General features: G+C 43.1%; 1 protein-coding gene across 3 annotated transcripts in view; it reads left to right on the top strand.

The window, feature by feature from the left end:
- Positions 1–20,780, top strand: part of RPS6KA2 (ribosomal protein S6 kinase A2) — a 224,282-nt gene that overhangs the window by 148,579 nt on the left and 54,923 nt on the right. For all 3 annotated transcript variants that reach the window (XM_033100429.1, XM_033100428.1, XM_033100427.1), the window contains exons 3-4: positions 623–704; positions 19,694–19,774. In XM_033100429.1, coding sequence (XP_032956320.1) covers positions 623–704; positions 19,694–19,774 — 163 coding nt within the window. The remainder of the gene's footprint in view (positions 1–622; positions 705–19,693; positions 19,775–20,780) is intronic.

Genomic DNA, 20,780 nt, shown 5'->3' with positions numbered 1-20,780 from the left:
TCTCAATGGACCCCTCAGAAAGTGTTTCAGAAAGCATTCCTAAATGTCCGCATGAGTCTGTGTAAGAGCCTCTTAGAAAGCAGTCTGTCTCTAAGCTTAAGCCACTCAAAGCTAACCTTCCAGTAAAGAAAGTTTAGAGTAAGAGAAACTAGTTTCTCTTGAGACTCGGAATCTGTCTTGTGTGATTGGCACCAGCTCTCGGGTGGTCTTCACAGTGGGGGGGCTACAAAGGGGTATTTACAGTAAACCAAATGCTCTCCCTTAAAACTTGTGAATAGTGGTTGGTTTTCTAAACAACTGGTCTTCTCAAGAAAGAAAGAAAGAAAGGAAGAAAGGAAAGAAGGAAGGTGGTATTACTTCTCCTATAAAACGTTTAATGGAAAGTCAATGGCCAAAACCATGATGAGTCTTCATACAAACACATAATGATGTCACCACAGAGTTGTGTGAATTAGATGACACTTTTCCTGGCAGCCTGGATGTCAGAGAAAATTTTACATTGAAATTTTTCCTACAGCATATTTATTGCATTGGAATTCTTCTAAACCCCCTTGTCAGATCAAATAAGGAAACTACACGTGAAGTCTTGTCGGTTTCACGTGTTCTGTGTTCTCTTTATCAGGTGTTCCTGGTGAGGAAGATCAAGGGGTCGGATGCAGGACAGCTCTACGCAATGAAGGTGCTTAAGAAAGCTACCTTAAAAGGTGAGGGTTTCAAAAAGGTCATGTTTGAGGCATATAACTGTGTGCTATGCTCCGCTCGTTATTTGAGTAAATTGCTCATTCTGTTCAATGCCGCATGGTGTCAGAAGCTATCTCTTAGGGAGTATATCAGACACGTTACTCTCTAGTTGATGATAAACAGTATCAACATTTCCCAGAACAGTCCACATATCCCTGCAAACTTGCCACCACTTTTAGAGAGAAAAGCCGTAATGCATAAATCCCATCTTTCCACATGTGTTTTTTTGATAGTGAACCATTTGGTGGAAAGCATGGTGGGGGAGCCAAAGCAGGCTGTCACGGCTGCGTGTAGACGACAGTCCAGCCTAAATTCTTTGTCAGATTGGATTGCTCAGTTTTAAACAAAACGTGATCTATGGCTGTAATATTTCCCTTTGTTGTCCTGGTGACTGGGATTTAGAAATATAGTCCCATACCGGGTTCCCAGCCCTTGGTACTCCTACCCTCCAGTAAAGTAACAGCACTAAACCCAGGTCAAAATAAAACTGTTGTCTAAAATCTCTACTCCAAGATCATGGTCATCTCGCCAACAATACACAAGAGCTCAACACCTACTGCGTCTGCTCTGATCACCTCCTAGTCACAGCTGGTGACGGAGGGATCCTGTGCCCTAAACAGTGCAAGAGGGCTGAACACCTGACACCATCACTGGGCAGGTGAGACGATGGACTGTATCAGTCACCTAAGCTCACCGCCCCCCGCCCCGGGGAGGAGGGCACCGCCGTGCCGGGCCACACAGGTGGTGCTCAGCAGCGTGAACCAGCGGGGGCTGTGGGAGGCGGCTTTGTAGTAACAAGAGGGTGAGGTGGCCTCTGGTTCCTCGGCAGATGTGATGGGCTTGTTTGGATAATTCTGTGGGTGGGCAGGAAACGGCAGCCTGTTCGTCTGAAGACCAGATGAGGTCCAGCTGGTCCAGCCTATAGAGGAACCAGCAGGATGGGGGGGGGACAGACATCTTTCAAGAGCAGGGACTCATGGTGAAGCTTTGGGGCCATGAAACTCAAAGATGTCAAGGCAACTCTGATGTTTCGGTCCTATGTCACTGTGTCCTCAGCAAGTACACGTGGGGCAGTGCAAAGAATCTGTCATTCTCTGTGCTCAAGTCGCTTACTGTCTAGCTGGTAAATCAGATACACATCCTGAACTACAAATAACCAACAATATAGGACAATGTAGACCAAGTAGATAGACATAAACATTTTAGTATGCTGAGGAAAAGATCTGCTCCAAATGAGGTCATTCACGAGGGAGTAAGAAAGTGAGACTCCAGTCTGCAAAGGTGGGTGAAGAAAAGGCAGGGATCAGGATGGCACTGGCACCGCGGCCAGTGGTGCCCACTTTGGCCAGACTGGAGGCTGCATCAGAACCACCTACGTGTGTCTGGGAGGCGAAAGTTGTTCAAAATAGATGCCCAGGCCCCCTCCTGACCTGCTGAATCAGAATCCTTAGAGCCTCGAAGCTGACCGTTCTAACGATTTGTCCCAGTGATTCTGTACGAAGCTTTGGGTCCCCTGACCTAGGCGTTCTGCTTTGTTGCAGGCGCCTGAGTTTTTAATGCCGCACTATGAATAGAACATAATTTAAGCCTTGCTTTTTATAGCTAGAGCTTTTTATAATATATACATGTATGTATGATTATTTATATAGAAACATATAATTATATTTCTAAAACTGTCAATTGAACTTGGCCACATATTCCAAGATTCTCATAATAATGTAATTTTAAAGGATTGTTTTGTCTTATGCTTAGGTCTTTGATCCATTTTGAATTAATTTTGGTGCATGGTGACAGATAGCAGTCCAGTTTCATTCTTTTGCACGTGGCTTTCCAGTGTTCCCAGCACCATTTATTGAAGAGGCTGTCTTTTCTCCATTGTATGTTTTTGCTTCTTTGTCAAAAAGTATCTGTCCCTATTTATGTGGGCTTATTTCTGGGTTCTCAGTTCTATTCCATTGCTCTGTGTGTCTGTTTTTCTACCAATACCATGCTGTTTTGATTACTGTAGTCCTGTAGTACGAGCTAAAGTCAGGGAGTGTGATACCTCCAGCATTGTTCTTTTTCCTTAGGGTTGCTTTGTTATTTGGGGTCTTTTGTGGTTCCATACAAGATATAGATAATGTATTACAGAACTGTACACCTGAAATCTATGTAACTTTACTGACAATTGTTAACCCAATTAACTTTAATTAAAAAAAAAAAAGAAGAATGGTTTTGTAAAATTCCTTATCCTGCATTAAAGCATGTGCAGGAAACAAAGATGTATAGGAAACAAAGTTTTGACTTTCTGTCCCCACCTTTTATTAATAGTAAAAGAATCTCCTCACTTAAGAACAATTCCAGAGAAATAGAAAATTAGGCAGTTTTTAGTTCCAAATAACCTGAATGTCTGAGAAGTGAATGGCCGTTCTGACCCTCGCTCCAAAGTTCACACACAAAGTTAGCTTATGACCCATTTGTTCCACTCCCAGGTATGTAACTAAGAGAAATGAAAATGTGTCCGCACAAAAACTTTTCACAAGTGTTCGTAGCCCCACTAGCCAGTTCACAGTCGCCGAAAAGTGGACAAAAACCCCAAATGTCCCGCAATCAATGGGAAAATGAAATGTGTTATGGCCATACAATGGCATATTATTCGGCAATAAAAAAAAAGAAAGAAAGAAATACTGATGCATGTTACAATGAACATGAATCTTGCAAACTAAGTGAAAGAAGCCAGGCACCAAGCTCCCCAGATTGTATGATTCCCTTTATGTGAAAGAACAGCAGAGGCAAATCCATAGACAGAAAGTAGATTAGTGGTTGCCAGGAGCTGGGGGCCCTTAGGGAAAGAGCACTTAGAGGAGCAAAAGGAATGATTAATAATAGGTACGGGTTTCTTTTTGAGTGATGGAACTGTTTTACAATTGATTGTGGTGATGGCTGCATAGCTGTGAATATTCTAAAAACCATTGAATTATGCACTTTAAACGAGAAAATTGAATGGTATACAAATTACGTCTCAGTGAAGCTGTCATTTTAAAAGCCAATAGCTGCTAAATAACACGGCCATTTGCTAAAACCCACTTTTTCATCCTCAAAGCATTGAGCTCGACCCTCCCCGACAGAGCAGGCAGGTTTCTGCAGATGAAGACAAAGGCGGCAGAAACGGGAAGCTGTGACGGTCCATCCTTTCAGTCACATTGTCCTCCGACCGTGATCACACACCCATCAGCAGATTGCTTTCCATCAGCAGATTCCATATTCATCTTGCCAGTCAGGGCACCGTGACCTTCAGTTGTTCCTTTTCTCTTTAAATCACACCTGTTCCTTCTTTCTCCCCTCATACAACCCCCTACTCCTCCCCCTGAAAGGACGAGGAGAAAACGTAGGAGTGGGTTAGAACCTGAGGGACTGGCTGTCCACGCTGCTCGGAAGGGGTGAGGTTGAGGCAGGGAGCTGGAATTCCTCTCTGCCTAATGGTTGCTAAGTCTGTATTCCATCCGTGTTAACCTTCACCTCTCCGCTCAGGTGCAAAGCACTGCCTCAGTGATTTCACCTTCGTGGATGCATGACTTTCCACATTGATTTATCATCCAGCCCGGGGTCCCTGAGACAGTCTCTGGTACCGTGTTACACGGATGAGGCAGGAGATAAGCATGTGTGCAGACCGATCCTAATATCGTTAAAGGCACAAGCATCTCCACCAGTACACGAGCTGTACTGATATTGAACATATGCCAGCAGGAAAGATGCCACGATGAAAACAGCTGTATGATTATTGGTAGCGTTTATGTTTTTCTCTCTTCTCCATATTTAAAGTTTTCAACACAAATGAAACATACTTGACTTCTTGTAATGTAAAGTTATTGTAAAATATTCCGGAACAATGTGCTTGACTGTGTAGTCACTCTTACATTGTGACAATAGGCCATATAAGCATAAAGGAGTAGAAAATCTCCCATTCCCTGTGCTCCTTGAAACCCAGCTTTAAACCCAAACTTTATTTTATATCATACAGTGTTTTTTTTTAGCTTCCCGTAATGGTCCATCATTAAAAAAATAGGTGTGTTTTATTTCCAGAAATGCAACTGGAATTTGTTTTCCTAAGAGAAAACAAAAAAGTTTGATGACACAGCCCTTTGCGCCTGGTGGTACTTGCAGCCAGTCACAGGAGGACGGGGACGTACAGAGGGGACACCGCCCTCATGCACCACTGGGCCTCTCTACACTTTCACTTCTCCCCCCTTTGTGAAAGAGGAGGACTGGTTCAAAGGATTATTTAAATTTGTTTTTGCTCTAACACCTCTGCATTCCATTAGCCTGGGTTACTAAAAGATTCCATAAACTCAGAAAATAGTCCATAACTCAGGCTCCATCCTTACAACCTCACCAGTTTGCAAGCCAATTCATTTTCTGAAGAATGTGAAAGAGAAAAGGAGTGTTGTGGCAACGGCGCTGACACTCCCACTGTCAGAGATGAAACCTGAAAGTACAGACAGCCATCCAAGGGAAGACGCAACAGGGAAATTGTTTCCAAAAGGAAAAGACGGAAAGGGGGCGGAGGGCTTGTGGAAATAATTGTAAAACTCCAGATTGTTCTCAAAGACACGAGTGTCGTGTGTGAAGTGAGAATTGTTGTCAGTGGGGTAACAAATAACCGGACATGAAGGATGCAAGTCTGACAGCTCTGTTTGGTCTTTCAGCAGTTTGCAGTTGTCAGGCGCCTGCTCCTCTTTAGAGAGGTGGTGCGTTCGTTTCTGTGGGAAAGCCAGCTGCTCCAGCAGCAGGAGGTGTCACGGGCTGGCAGGGGTGCTGGCCCCTCCCCCACTCCTTTCTCCTCATCTTCCCACCTCACGTGGATGGCACTGCGTGTCTCCTCGTCACTTAAGGACCCTTCGAAAATGTTCAACTTCTTCAGCTGACAGAGTTTCTGTGTCCATGATGCCACAGTTCCATGGAATAAATGCCAAAGGGTGATGTGCCCATTCGGTGCTGTGGGAATTCGGCATAAAAGACTGTACACATCCCAAGCATGACACCAGAACTGGAGCGCGCCTGATCTCAGTCCGGATTTAGTGAGCTGCCAAGTGGCAGCTGTCACCACAGTGACAATAGTGGTTCCAGCCTTGGCTGCTGGTTGGAAGTGCCCATGGGACATTCATACAATGCTGACGCCTGGAGGCCACTCCCCAGGATTCTAAATTAGTGGGTCTGGATGTGTCCTGGGCGTGAGAATTGGTATTCCCCTCCCCCCGGTGGACACCCCCCCCCGCCCCGTGTCTGTAGTGTGCCACCCCTGGTGCCGTGGTTGGGAGCCCAACTCAGGGGCCTCATCCAGCCCGAACTCGACTGGCTGCGTCCCCTTGGGAAAGCTCTCCTGGCCTCCGTGCCCTGCTCCTTAGGGTGACATGGTGTCAGAACAGTGTCCACCTCACAGCGTTGTGAGGACGAGGCCCACCGATACCTGTGCAGTGCTGCTGGACAGCCGAGCTTCAGCACGGGGCAGCTGTGTTCACCTCTGGTCCTTTGCTCCATAAAAATGGTCTTTGGGCCCTTTTGGTTTGGTTTGGTTTGGGTGTGATTGAGGGGGGCATTGGGGAGGGAGGTGAGTACGTGGCCGTCAGGTTAGAAGAAGTTACCTCCTGGTTCAGCCTCTCCCTCCAGCTAAGGCGTGAAGAGCCTCGGATCATGCCGATTCCAAAGGACAGCTGGTCCCTGTGTCGTGACCGTGGCCACACACCCACGGGGCAGCTCGTCCTGCACTGTGTGTCAGCATCCACATGGACAGAGCTTCTTATGTGAAGTAGCTCTTTGCAGTGACAATTTTCTGGTAGGACTTGACCTGTGTTTTCATGCCTAGCTAGTGTTTCCACCATTTTCCTTGTGAGATAAACTTTCAAAGCCCAACAGTGATAGGCATCCCCTGCTTTGAAGGAAATCAGAAGGAAATCGATGGGGTTTGTGTCTTGTTGGTTCTCAAGGAGAAGAAAAATATTATTCTGGCAAAATCTTTTTGTTTATACAGTTAAGTAATGAACAGACAGTGCTGGTGATCTCACGTGTGTTTCTTGGCGTCTGTGGTGGGTTCCGGCGGTGGCCTTGCGGTGAGGGGGAGGGCCGTGGACCTGAGGCTGACTTCTGCTCACCCCCCACCTTCTTTAAGAAGCTCTGCTTCCATCTCCTGGAATGTCCCCAGGTGCACTAGGCCGTGTGGGGACCAGGACAGGCACGCGTGTATTGTATTCCTGTGGGTGACAACATCATGCCCTAGTCCCTGCTCAGAGCCAGCTCAGTGCTTTCCAACCTGAGAATGTCACTTTCAGCACCATTTTATTCATGGCCTTCTCTCTTGCACTGAGATGCTTCCTTTAGAAACGGACTTACTCAGAAACTAAGCTTCAATCAGCCCCTTAGTTTGAATAGATATTATTTCTACACGAATTCATGTATGTTATTTGATTTGCATTTGGATGATTGTAAATTCCGGGGGTGGAGGGCTAAGGCCAATTTCAACCATACATGTTAAGTGTCCCTACTGGTCTTATCATCTTCTTTTTACAAAGGAGGAAACTGAGGCACAAAGCAGTGAAGCCCTCACACACAGTCCCGTGCTTTGGAGGGCATGGAGTCACAGGTCATCCTTCTCCCTGTCTCACCTTGCTGCGTGTCTTCATCAGGAGGCCATGTGCCAGCTGGTTGTGCCTGAGGTCTCTGCTCTCTCGGGCATTTCTTTTCCCAGTAGATGGTCTGAGATGAAAGGTACAATGAAATGACTCCCCCTTAGGCACCTCTGACTCCTGTGTTTCTCGGGCTCTTGGGGGCGTGTCTTGTCCCTTGTCCCAATGTACTAGGCACTCCCATTCGTTATTATACACCACCTGTGTACATGGGGGTTCTCTATATGTTTGTTTCTACCAAATTTGCATATCTTGTAGATATGAAAAAGTAGGAAATTGCTTTTTTCCACTGCTTGTCATCTTTAATACCTGTGCAGTGTAAATACAGAAGACTGATCCACAGAAAGGTTCTCCGGTAAAGAAGTTAGTTAAATAAGCAGGTTGGTCTTCTTTTAAATCACTTAGTATAGAGAAAGAGGCTGAATCCTGGGGAGGTGTGCCTGATCTGGTAATCCATGTGGTTCACAATGTTTATTATTCAGTTTTCTTCCTCTCTTTTTTCTCTGGAGTAAACATTGCAAACTTTCGGCCACTTCTCATGGGGGGCCACTTTTTGCTGAGTTAGACCTTTGTAGGCAAAAGACGTTGTGTGAAGATGGATTGTTATTCTGCAGCCAGGAGGCCGCTCGGGGCATGATCTCAAACCCAGTAGGGTTTCATGGGCAAAGGAACAAGTGGTGAGCAGCAGTCGCTCAGCCGGGCGGAACCTGATGTGGCTGAAACCTTGTGCACCAGCTCTGTCTTCAGAATCCTTAAAGTTGTGCTGCCTGGACCCCCGAGCCATCATCTGTCACCGTCATGCCTCTTTGTGACTAGAGCAGTCTGCAGTGGTGTGGGTGGAAGCTGTCCTCTTTGGTCCTCTGGGCGGTCACTGCATGTCCAGCGTCCCACCCGCCATGCCCCCTGTGCTTTCCTAAGGTGTGCTTACTAGCTCCTTTCTTATCTTCACAGTGACTGATAGATCACTTATTAACATTTATTTTTATCTTACCCTCAATTTTCTTTTAAAATATCTTCTATATATACTATAATGAAATGTTACATAATGTAACATAATGTAATGTGACACAATCTGGTAGTTAATGTAACAAAGTAATTATAGGAGTAGAGATCATTTAAAAATCAGACAGACAAATTCAGGTAATGGTATCCAACTCTGAAGAGAGGGTTTCGGGTCCCCTCGTTGCAGATGGAGCTTTCCTAAGTAAATCCATCCTCCAAAATAAGTTACTTATTCTTACCAGGGAGGCTTATGAAGCTTTCAGTTGCCACATACTTGGAGATCCATTTCGTGAGCATGTCCCCAACTAGTGCCATAAGATCGCTTCGGCCATCTACAGGGAGTCTTGGTGACTCGCAGGAGGGTGGGCGTGCAGGTGCCCAGAGGGGGCCTCAGGTTCAGAACCACTGGCTCCAGTGTCCACCTCATCAGGCTGGCTGGCAAAAAGGCCCACTTGCATTTTGATTTTCACTTGCCCTGAGCCCTCCAAGGACTGTGCTTATGGAGACATCTTTTAGGACTGACAGGGGCATCGGCCAACTGTTTAACTCATAAACATTCAGAACAGGCCACATGATTGTGGAAACAAAATCAACAGTTTGGAATGTCCTGAACCTTCAATTCCTCATGAGCACAAAGGAGTAGGTCCACCCAAAGTTGGGTAAAGGGCTGTGGGACTTGGAAGTCATGAAGACATGGCCTGATCCAAAGGGGGAGGGGGTCAGAAGTTCGCTCTGGTTTTCCTAGTGTTTCGTGTCCACCAGAGTGACATCAGAATGTGCTTCCTCCCTGGGTTCCTGGGGAGGAGCCTGTGTCCTGCACAGCAGGATGAATTTATAGGTGTCCCCACCTTCATCTCAGCCCTAGGGGCAGCCAAGGGCCACGCCGGCTGAAGGACACATGAAGGTCAGAGCTGATACTGGCAGGTACAGATTGCTGTTCAGAGCAAAGCAAACCACAAACCATGTCACCCTAGTGCTCCCCGTTTCAGGTAGGCCACAAGTACAGGGCTGATATAAAGTACCAAAAAAAGTTCATTTCTCCCCAATACCTACGGTTTGTTAGTGAATCTCAAAATAGCCTGGAACATTTTTCTTTTTACATCCATAGTAGCAAGCCCACTCGGTTCCGGGCTCACCCGTAAGTATGTGAGGAAAACCACCACGGGGGCCCATGGCCTGGCTGCAGACTCCACGCTCTGGTCTACAACTGCCCGGCGGGAGAGTGCTGCCCACATGTCACTGTCTGATTTCTGTGACTCACTGGCACAGTGACAGTGGAAGGATGAAGGAGTCATCTCTGGGCTTTCTTTTTTGTGCATCTAGGTCTTAGGAGGGAAAGCGTCTCGGAAGCCTTAGTTGTCCACCAGGCAGCGTGAACATGCTCTGCCTCAGAAATGGCGCACCTTCCCTCATTGTCTTTTTCTTTCTTAGTGGAAGGACCGTCCGTGGCTGTCGGTCAAATGGCAGAGCCATGGTCCCAGCCCTTTCACTCCATCTGTGGATCTGGCCCAGGAGTGACCAACACCACAAAGAGAGGGCACTGGTGGGGTCAGAATGGGGACCTTGCCCAACAAAGTAGAATTTGCACAGACCTGGAGAACCCCCAGTCACCTTTGGAGAGCTGGTCTCATGGGGCTTTTTTCATATCTGAAGGGCATCACCTGGTGTGACGACTGTCCTTTGACATCTTTCACGTGTCCCTGCAGGGGTCCATGGAAACCAGGCATGGTCAGTTACACAGTTAGTTGTCTGCAGTGATAAACCCTGTCCTGGAGTGAACACAGCCATTTCCTGTTTCCTGCCACCCTAGAGCTGATGTTTGCTTGTGTTTTGTCAGTGTATGCCCATGGAGTCAATCTTACAAAACACATCTGTGGACACGTTTTCCCGAACTGATGTGTTTAATCTGTGTTACATTACGTTGTCTGTCAGGGCTATAGTCTTGGTTCCTTTCTCTATTATTTAGACTTGATGAGACTATTTATATATTGTGGTGACTTAGGCTCCTGGCCCTTTTTCTGTGTGTTTCAGACAATCTCTAAATTTTTTGTTTGTCTTTGAACGTGATGATCTTTCTAGATGGCCAGTTTGTAGGTGTTTTGTAACTCAGCCTCTCTCTCTTTCCTGTCATCTCTTCAGTTGCCTTTATGAACAAAAGATTCCCGCCCAGACTTCAGATAGGTATGCATCTTCGTTACCATTTTTGTGGCTCGATTCTCAACACTTAACTCTTTCATAGATCTAGATGCGTTTTCTTAATGTAAAATGTAGGGAGGAAACAGCTATTTACTTTTTCACTATAAGTAGACAGCCCCTTGGAAATTTGAACGTAAGATCTTTTCCTAATTGTTTCACCAGGCTCTTATGGCCTTTGGTTTCCCTAACCCTAATCCAAAATATAATATTGGTCATTTTAACCCCTTGTAAGTGGCACTAAACACATTCATAGCATTGTGTAGCCATCACTGCTATCTATCCCCAAACTTTCCATCACCCCAAACAGCCGCTGCCCCCATTACACACTACTCCTCACTCCCCGCCCCAGCCCCGGGCACCACCGTTCCACTTTCTGTCTCTCTGAATGTGACAACTCCAAATCCCTCGTGGAAGTGGAATCGCACAGTATTGATGTTCTGTGTCTGGCTTATTTCACTGAACATAATGTTTTCAAGCTTCATCCATATTGAGCAGGTATCAGGATTTTATGTCCTTTGAAGGCCGAATTATACTCCATTTTACGGATGAACCACATGTCGTTTCTCAGTCATCTGTCCAGGGACAGTTGGGGTGAATAATGCTGCTGTGCAGACAGGACTCCAGGTGTCCGTTAGAGCCCTGTTTTAACTAGCTTGGGTACACACCTAGGAATGCAATTGCTGGGTTGTATAGCAGTACTGTGTTCACGCATACCTTCTTTCTGTTTTTAAATAGCAGGTGAGATTGCTTTTTTTTAAATTAAAGTTTATTGGGGTGACAGTTGTTAGTAAAATTACATAGATTTCAGATGTACAATTCTGTATCACATCATCTATAAATCCCATTGTGTGTTCACCACCCAGAGTCAGATCTCCTTCCATCACCATATATTTGACCCCCTTTACCCTCATCTCCCACCCCCCACCCCCCTTACCCTCTGGTAACCACTAAACTATTGTCTGTGTCTATGAGTTCTTGTTTCTCATTTGTTTGTCTTGTTCTTTTGTTGTTTTTCGTTTATATACCACATATCAGCGAAATCATATGGTTCTCTGCTTTTTCTGTCTGACTTATTTCGCTTAGCATTATACTCTCAAGATCCATCCATGTTGTCACAAATGGTCCTATATCACCTTTTCTTACCGCCGAATAGTATTCCATTGTGTATATGTACCACAACTTCTTTATCCATTCATCTATCGAAGGACATTTTGGTTGTTTCCATGTCTTGGCCATTGTAAACAAAGCTGCAATGAACATTGGCGCACATGTGTCTTTATGTATACATGTTTTCAGATTTTTTGGGTAGATACCCAGGAGAGGGATTGCTGGCTCATATGGTAATTCTATTCTTAGTTTTTTGAGGAACCTCCACACTGCCTTCCATAGCGGCTGCACCAGTCTGCATTCCCACCAACAGTGTATGAGGGTTCCTTTTTCTCCACAGCCTCTCCAACACTTGTTACTATTTGTCTTGATTATAGCCATTCTGACTGGGGTGAGGTGATATCTCACTGTACTTTTTATTTGCATTTCTCTAATGATAAGTGATGTTGAGCAGTTTTTCATATGTCTATTTGCCATTTGTATGTCTTCTTTAGAGAAATGTCTCTTGAGGTCCTCTGCCCATTTTTCAGTTGGGTTGTTTGTTTTTTTGTTGTTGAGTTTCATGAGTTCCTTGTATATTTTGGATATTAGCCCCTTATCGGAGGCACTGTTTGCAAAAACCTTCTCCCATTCAGTTGGTTGCCTCTTTATTTTGTCGATGGTTTCTTTTGCTGTGCAGAAGCTTTTGAGTTTGATATAGTCCCATTCATTTATTTTAGCTTTTACTTCCATTGCCTTTGGAGTCAAATTCATGAAATGCTCTTTGAACCCAAGGTCTATAAGTTTAGTACCTATGTTTTCTTCTCTGCAGTTTATTGTTTCAGGTCTTATGCTTAGATCTTTGATCCATTTTGAATTAATTTTGGTACATAGTGACAGCAGTCCAGTTTCATTCTTTTGCATGTGGCTTTCTAATCTCCCAGAACCATTTATTGAAGAGGCTGTCTTTCCTCCATTGTATGTTTTTTGCTTCTTTGTTAAAAATTATCTGTCCATATGTATGTGGTTTTATTTCTGGGTTCTCAATTCTGTTCCATTGGTCAGTGTGTCTGTTTATCTGCCAATACCATGCTGTTTTGATTATTGTTGCCCTGTAGTACAAGCTAAAGTCAGGGAGTGTGATACCTCCAGCTTTGTTTTTTTTTCCTTAGGATTGCTTTGGCTATTTGTGGTCTTTTGTGGTTCCATACAAATCTGATGATTTTTTGTTCTGTTTCTTTTAAAAATGCCATTGGGATTTTGATGGGGATTGCATTAAATCTGTATATTGTTTTGGGTAATATGGCCATTTTAACTACGTTGATTATTCCAATCCATGAGCACAGAATGTCTTTCCATTTCTTTGTGCTTCTTCAATTTCTTTTAAAAATGTCTTATAGTTTTCGGCATATAAGTCTTTCACACCCTTGGTTACGTTTATTCCTAGGTATTTTGTTCTTTTTGTTGCTATTGCAAAAGCAATTGTTTTTTTTGTCATTGTTTCTTTTTCTGATATTTCATTGTTAGTATATAGGAATGCAATGGACTTTTGTACATTGATTTTGTAGCCAGCAACTTTACTGTATTCGTTTATTGTTTCTAATAGCTTTTTGGTGGAGTCTATAGGGTTTCCTATATATAACATCATGTCATCTGCAAAGAGTGACAGTTTTTACCTTCTTCATTCCCAATTTGGATGCTGTTTCTTTCTTTCTCTTGCCAGATTGCTTTGGCGAGGACTTCCAACACTATGTCGAAAAGCATAGGTGATAGGGGACAGCCCTGTCATGTTCCTGAACGTAGAGCAAAGGGCTTCAGTTTTTCACCGTTAATTATGAGATTAGCTGAGGGCTTGTCATATATGGCCTTTATTATGTTAAGATATTTTCCTTCTAGACATATTTTATTAAGTATTTTAATCATAAATGGATGTTATATCTTGTCAAATGCTTTTTCTGCATCGATTGATATAATCATATGATTTTTGTCCTTTATTTTGTTTATGTGATGTATCACATTGATGGATTTGCGGATGTTGAACCATCCTTGTGCCCCGGGGATGAACCCCACTTGGTCGTGATGAATAATCTTTTTAATGCATTGTTGCATTCAATTTGCTAGAATTTTGTTTAGGATTTTTGCATCTGTATTCATCAGAGATATTGGTCTGTAATATTCTTTTTCTTGTGCTATCCTTACCAGGTTTTGGTATCAGGGTAATTTTGGCCTCATAAAATGAGTTAGGGAATATTGTGTATTCTTCAGTTTTTTGGAAGAGTTTGAGTAGGACAGGTATTAGATCCTCTTTGAAGATTTGGTAGAATTCACTAGTGAAGCCATCTGGTCTTGGACTTTTGCTTTTGGGAAGGTTTCGAATGACTGATTCAATTTCCTTACTGGTGATCGGTCTGTTTAGATTTTCCAGTTCTTCATAGTTCAGCCTAGGAAGGATATATGTTTCTAAGAAGTTGTCTATTTCTTCTAGGTTATTGAATTTGGTGGCATATAGTCCTTCATAGTATTCTTGGATGATCCTTTGTATTTCTTTGGCATCCGTGATAATTTCCCCCCTTTTCATTTCTGATTTTATTAGTGTCTTTTGTCTTTTTATGTTAGTCTAGCCAAGGGTTTGTCAATTTTGTTAATTATTCAAAGAACCAGCTGTTTGTCACATTAATTTTTTCTATTGTCTTTTTGTTCTCTATTTCATTTAGTTCTGCTCTGATTTTTATTATTTCCTTTCTTCTGCTGACCTTGGGTTTTCTTTGTTCTTCTTTTCCTAGTTCTTTAAGGTGTAATATGAGGTTATTTATCTGGGATTTTTCTTGTTTCTTGAGATAGGCCTGTAATGATATAAATTTCCCTCTTGAAACTACTTTCGCTGCATCCCAAAAATTTTGGTAGGATGTATTTTCATTCTCACTTGTTTCTATGTATCTTTTGATCTCTTCTCTTATTTCTTCTCTGACCCAGTCGTTCTTTAAAAGTATGTTGTTTAATCTCCACATATTTGTGGTTTTTCCTGCTTTCTTTTTGTAGTTGATATCCAATTTCAAAGCCTTGTGATCAGAGAATATGCTTGGTATGGTTTTAATCTTCTTAAATTTGCTGAGGCTAGTTTTATGTCCCAATATATGGTCTATCCTTGAGAATGTTCCATGTACACTAGAAAATAATGTATAGTCTGATGTACTAGGGTGAAGTGCTCTATAAATGTCAATTATGTCCATTTCATCTAATGTGTCATTTAGGGCTGCTATTTCGTTATTTATTTTCTGTTTGGATGATCTATCCATAGCTGTCAATGATGTATTTAGGTCCCCTACTATAATTGTGTTTTGGTCAGCTTCTCCCTTTAGTTCTGTTAGTAGTTGCTTGGTGTATTTGGATGCTCCCTGATTGGGGGCATAAATATTGATGACTGTTATGTCTTCTTTATCACTATGAAATGTCCATCTTTGTCTTGTTACCTTTTATATCCTGAAGTCTGTTTCATCTGATATCAGTATGACTACACCTGATTTTCTCTGGATACCATTTGCTTGGAGTGTCAATTTCCACCCTTTCACTTTGAGTCTATGCTTGTCTTTGTAGCTGAGATGTGTCTCTTGGAGGCAGCATATGGTTGGGTTTAGTTTTATGATCCAATCTGCTACTCTGTGCCTTTTTATTGGTGAGTTCAGTCCATTTACATTTAGAGTGATTATTGATATATGAGGATTTCCTATCATTCTATCTTTGATTTTCTGGTAAGAATGTGTCTCCATTGTTCTTTGCCTTTTTGTTGTCTGTTATTTCTGTGTGGTGGTATTCTATGATTTTTCCCTCTGTTTCTTCTTTTATTACGTTCTGTATTTCAGTTCTGTATTTTTTTTTTGAGTGGTTACCATTAAGTTTATGTAAAAGAAAGTTTCATATTTAGAGTATTCCACTTTCTTCAGCACGCTTACTTTCTCCATTCCCATATTGCAGTTCAGGCCTTTACTCTCCCCCCTTTGATGTTTTGGTTGTCACAAATTATCCCTATTTATGCTGGTTGAATAGCCTCCTTCAGTATTTCTTGTAGTGCAGGTCGTGTGCTAGAAAATTTCTTCAGCTTCTGTATGTCTGGAAAGGTCTTTATTCCTCCTTCATATTAAAGGATATCTTTGCTGGGTATATTATTCTTGGCTCATAATTTCTCTCTTTCAATAGTTTGAATATTTGATTCCGTTCCCTCCTGGATTGTAAAGTTTCTGCTGAAAAAACTGGTGATAATCTAATGGGCTTTCCTTTGTAGGTTACCGTCTTCTTTTCCCTGGCTACCTTGAGGATTCTTTCTTTGTCATTAATTTTTGACAGCTTCAATACAATGTGCCTTGGAGAAGGCCTGTTGGGATTGAGGTAATTAGGCATTCTATTTGCTTCTTGGATTCGAGGATCCAGTTCTTTCCACAAGTTTGGGAAGTTCTCGTTGACTATTTGTTTGAATATACTCTCTGTTCCCTTGTCTCTTTCTTCTCCTTCTGGTATGCCCATTATTCTTATATTGCTCTTTCTGAAGGAACCAGAAGGTTGTTATAGAATTCTTTCATTTCTTTTAAGTCTCAAGTATCTTTCTTCTTCCATCCATGTGATTTCCAGATTTCTGTCTTCGGTGTCACTGATTCTTTCCTCCATCTGCTCAACTCTACTACCTAAGCTGGCTATTTCATTCTTCATTTCTTTTATTGAGTTCTTAATCTCCAGAAATTCTATTTGGTTCTTATTTTAAATTTCAATCTCTTTGGTAAAATTTTCATTTTTTTCTTTGATTGTGTTTCTGAGTTCATTAAACTGCCTATCTGTGTTTTCTTGCATTTGTTGAGTTTTTCAGAACTGCAATCTTGAATTCTCTGTCATTTAAGTCACATATTTCCATGTTTTTAAGTTCATTTGGAGACTTTTCATTTTCTTTCTGAGCTGTCTTGTTACCTTGGTTATTCCATATATACCATGGTATTCCATAATATACCATGGCAATTAATGATTTATTATTTCTCTTCCTAGACAAGAATGGGTTCTGTAACAGGTTGATAGAAAGTGGTCTTTCCTTTGTTTTCCACTAGATGCTGGTAGAATATTTTATTTTCTCTCTGACTGCAGCCTTTTATTCTCTCTCACACTGTAGAATTATGTTTTCTCTGCAGTATTCCGGCTTCTCACACAAAGGGGGGATTCCCTGGAAGGTGGGCTTCTCCTCTGTGAATAGTTCACCTGGGTCTGATGGCGCCACCTCTGTGGGGGGATGCGGAGAACTTCTGAAGTTTCAAAGCTCTTCCTGCACCATATTCAGAACCCGTGTGTTTCAGCAGTTCTGTTTACTCCTGCAGGGATCCACCCAGATAGGCAGAGACAGGGGCAGGGTGGATTGTGAGAGGCGGCCCAGAGTTGTGGCAGTGGCTACCTCCACAGCTGGTCCTGCTTCCATGGCTCCCTCCCCTTTGCTGGAACGAGTTGGGCTGAGAGTCTGTGTCTGCGGACCACAGTTCTCAGAACTGCAAATATTCTGTTCTTTTGATCTGACACTGCTACTGTTCCGCTCCTGGCACTGGGCAGGTGAGGGCGGGGTGAGCTCTGGGAGGGTGGGGGGGACGGCTAGTCTAGTGCCTAAGGCTTCTGTTTTCTGCGGCAGTGAGGGCTTAAACCACCGTTTTCAGCCTTCTTCCCTCAGTCTTTGCTCTGAGGCCTCCGCCGTGAGCCTTGGGTTCAGCCGTGTTATATGCTGCCCTCTCAGCCCTGTGGGCCATAAGCGGAACCCCAGCAGTCTGAGTGCTTCCCTCTCCCGCAGCTGCGGTAGCTCCGGGATGCAGCGAGCTCGGAGCACTGAGCTAGGTCTGCGTCCTGCGCCCCCGGGCTCCGTCTCCGCACTTCTCCCTTCCCTCCTCCCCCACTTGTGCAATTTGCCCACCTTTGGGTGATTTCCATAGTGAGCCTCTTAGTCTTCTTGCCTGTCGACTGCTCAGGGAGTCCTTTGTGGGTTATAGTTGTTCTATTTGTTGTAAATTTCAGGGGAGACTTCAAGAGGCTCACTCATGCTGCCATTTTTATGACCGGGATTGCTTTTAATTGGAGAACAGTTAGGAACAAAATAATTCTTGGGGACGTCTGTTGTCCACTGCTTGAAATAAATGTATACGTCTTCAGATTCTAAAATTCAAGTTATTAATTAACATACCGTTTCACTGTGTATTTAAAACAGCAAAACTAATGAAAAGTCACTGAGAAAAAGTCTAATTGCAACTAAAAAGTCAAGGCACTTTTAATGAAACTGTATTATCTTTGTTATTTTAAATGAACATATACACTTATTTGGAAAAACTGTTCCTCGGTAGCCTGAGGAAACTTAGAGAAACCAGTTCTTAAAAATAACAGTTCCCTGCCTGCGTACCTCCTCTCTGAGGACCTGCCAAGCTGCCTCCCATGGCACCTGTTCCAGCCACCAGCGGTGCACAGGCTCCCAAGTTCTCCGTGTCCTTGCCAGTGCTCGTGACCACTGTTCATTATGGCCACCAGTAGGGAGACTTCTTAACTGAAACTGTAAAAGTGCGTCTCATAGGGCCGCGTATGGATGAATGTAAGTGCCTGGCCCAGCGATGCAATACTTACCTACGTGTCACACTTACGGGTATTTGGGGACATTCTCTGCCATCACCCACATGGGACCACATGGATACTGCCCTGGGTATACCAGTTTGTCTGTGGGAATCTTGGAGTTATTCTTATTCTCAAGTGGTGGTCTTTGTTTGTTGGTTGGTTTGTTTTTGCCACAAAACTAATTCCATCTGTTTTCGCAGATGGCTAAACTTTAGACAATGTCAGCACCAAAAAGAATAATATTGTAATTCATTATAGCAAAATCCATACTCCTTAGTTAGTCTCAGGGAGTGAGGGAAAAGAAGCTTGCTCATGATTGCCAGTTCCACCAGAAATGAGGAAATTGACATTTTGTAACCCTAAATGATTCAAGCAAGGATATATATATATATATATATATATATATATATATATATATATATATATAATGTCACCATTGGATGAAGAATTGGTCGGGAACCCCCAAGTCATTCAATACCAAAACATCACCCCACAGGTGACTCATTATTTACAAAGGGACAAGTAGCTCTTTACAGTGAGAGACTGATGGCCTGCCACCTTAACCATGTCACTGAATTTATCATCATATAGCGAGAGTAACACAGCATCACCCATCATCTGCTCCATCTAAGGCGACAGCATCACCCAGAGGTGTCTGTGAAAAAATGTTTAGGCTCAGTCTCATAAAACCTTCAGACCTGTCCTCAGTTTGCAAGAAATATAAGCGTCAGAACACCAGTTAATCTATCAAACCCAGAATGAGGAAGAAACTATAGGAAACTGGCCTGGACTTACCAAGAAGTCCTCCAAAAAGGACAAGGGGAAAAGGTGTGGGGCTATTTCTAAAAGTGAAAAGAACATGTAACTATAACAACCAAATATGATGTGTGAACCTTGACAGGATCCTAGGTTGGAAAAAAAAAATCAGCTGTAAATGACATGGGTGTGGGGTTTGAATTTGGGTTGGATGTTAAATGTTATTATGGAATGACAGCTAATTTTCTTAGGCGTGACAGTCGAGTTAGTTATGTAAGAGGTTGTCCTCATTCGCAGGAGGTGCTGCACGACAGTACACCTGAGAGTCGGGTGTCATGGTGTTGACTATTTACTGTCAGATTTTTAGCAAAAGTGTGTGTGTGTGTGTGTGTGTGTGTGTGTGGAGAGAGAGAGAGAGAGAGAGAGAGAGAGAGAGCATAGATGTATCAGAATGTAAGCAATTGTTGAATCTAGTGGAGGGTTTCAGGGCAATCATTACTCTCCTATTTCAACTTTTCATGTGTCTGAAAACTTTTGTTAACAGTTGGTGGAAATTATTTGCCTCGGTGTTTTGTATTCCATGTTCATCAGAACCCTAATTCCTGCCTCTTAATAGTCTTTATTCTTCTGTTTTGCAGTTCGAGATCGAGTCCGATCGAAGATGGAGAGAGACATATTGGCAGAAGTGAATCACCCTTTCATTGTAAAGCTTCATTATGGTAAATACAGTAAAAATAAATTAAGTAAAATAACCTCCTTTTGAGAGGACCTAGGGCACTTTTCCCAAATCACAGGACATCGAAAAATCACGATAGGTCAGAGGGAGACTCTCCTGTGTGAGTGTCCAGCCCTGTCTGGACGGAGTTACCCTCTCTCCCCGATTCCTTAATCTCTCTGTATTTTTCTTCTCTAAAAGAGCAAGATGCCTTATCTTTCACTCAAGACCTAATGTGAGGTGGCTACATATTACTATTCATTAAATTATTATTAATTAATTGATGAAAACAAGTCTGTTGACCTAGATTGGGGTGAATCTATGACATATTTTTGTGTTGCTTCAAAATAAAATGCTTTGTGACCCAGTAATTTCTTTAAAGCAGAAATGGTGAACCCTCCTGCATTTTAAGTCAATACTGTGTTTCAAGCATTTTAAAGATGGTAGTTTATTGAACTTCCAAAACTTCCTTTCAAGGTAGCTTACGAGTATTGCTTCCATTTCTCAGAAGAGCAAACTGAGGCTGGGATCAAACAGTCTTCCCAGAACCACATATCTGGGGGACCGCACGACTCCGCTCACTTTTTCTTCTGCCTTTTTATCTCTTCAGAGAAGCAATAAGTGTAAAAACGGATAAAATGAGGACTGTGGAGCCCTGCGTGCCGTGTTAAAGTTTACCACCTGGCTTGAGTAACTAACATGAGTAATGTACAGAAAAGAACAAAAGTGGCACCTTGTTGGTTTGAAAGGCGCCGGGACGGGCAGAGTTGGGAGACACTGCTGTGACATTTGCACAAGTCGGGAGCTAAGCGTTAACATGGCCCAGAGGTGGGAGGGCGGGGCCTGATGCTGTGTGCTGGTGAGTTTCTGGTTTTACTAAGAAACCGGTTCATTCCTGTTTGGAAATTCTGTGGCTTTTCCTTTAAGAAGTAGTATGAGCGGATACAGGTGTGGACTTTCTAGAAGCCATGTGGTGGCTGTCACCCCTCAGGCCTGTTGGCAGATCCAAT

This window comes from Rhinolophus ferrumequinum (assembly GCF_004115265.2).
Source record: "Rhinolophus ferrumequinum isolate MPI-CBG mRhiFer1 chromosome 3 unlocalized genomic scaffold, mRhiFer1_v1.p scaffold_36_arrow_ctg1_4, whole genome shotgun sequence".
Taxonomy (NCBI): Eukaryota; Metazoa; Chordata; class Mammalia; order Chiroptera; family Rhinolophidae; genus Rhinolophus; species Rhinolophus ferrumequinum.
The sequence above is the reverse complement of the archived record's forward strand: the minus strand, read 5'-3'. Positions and strand labels throughout refer to the sequence as shown.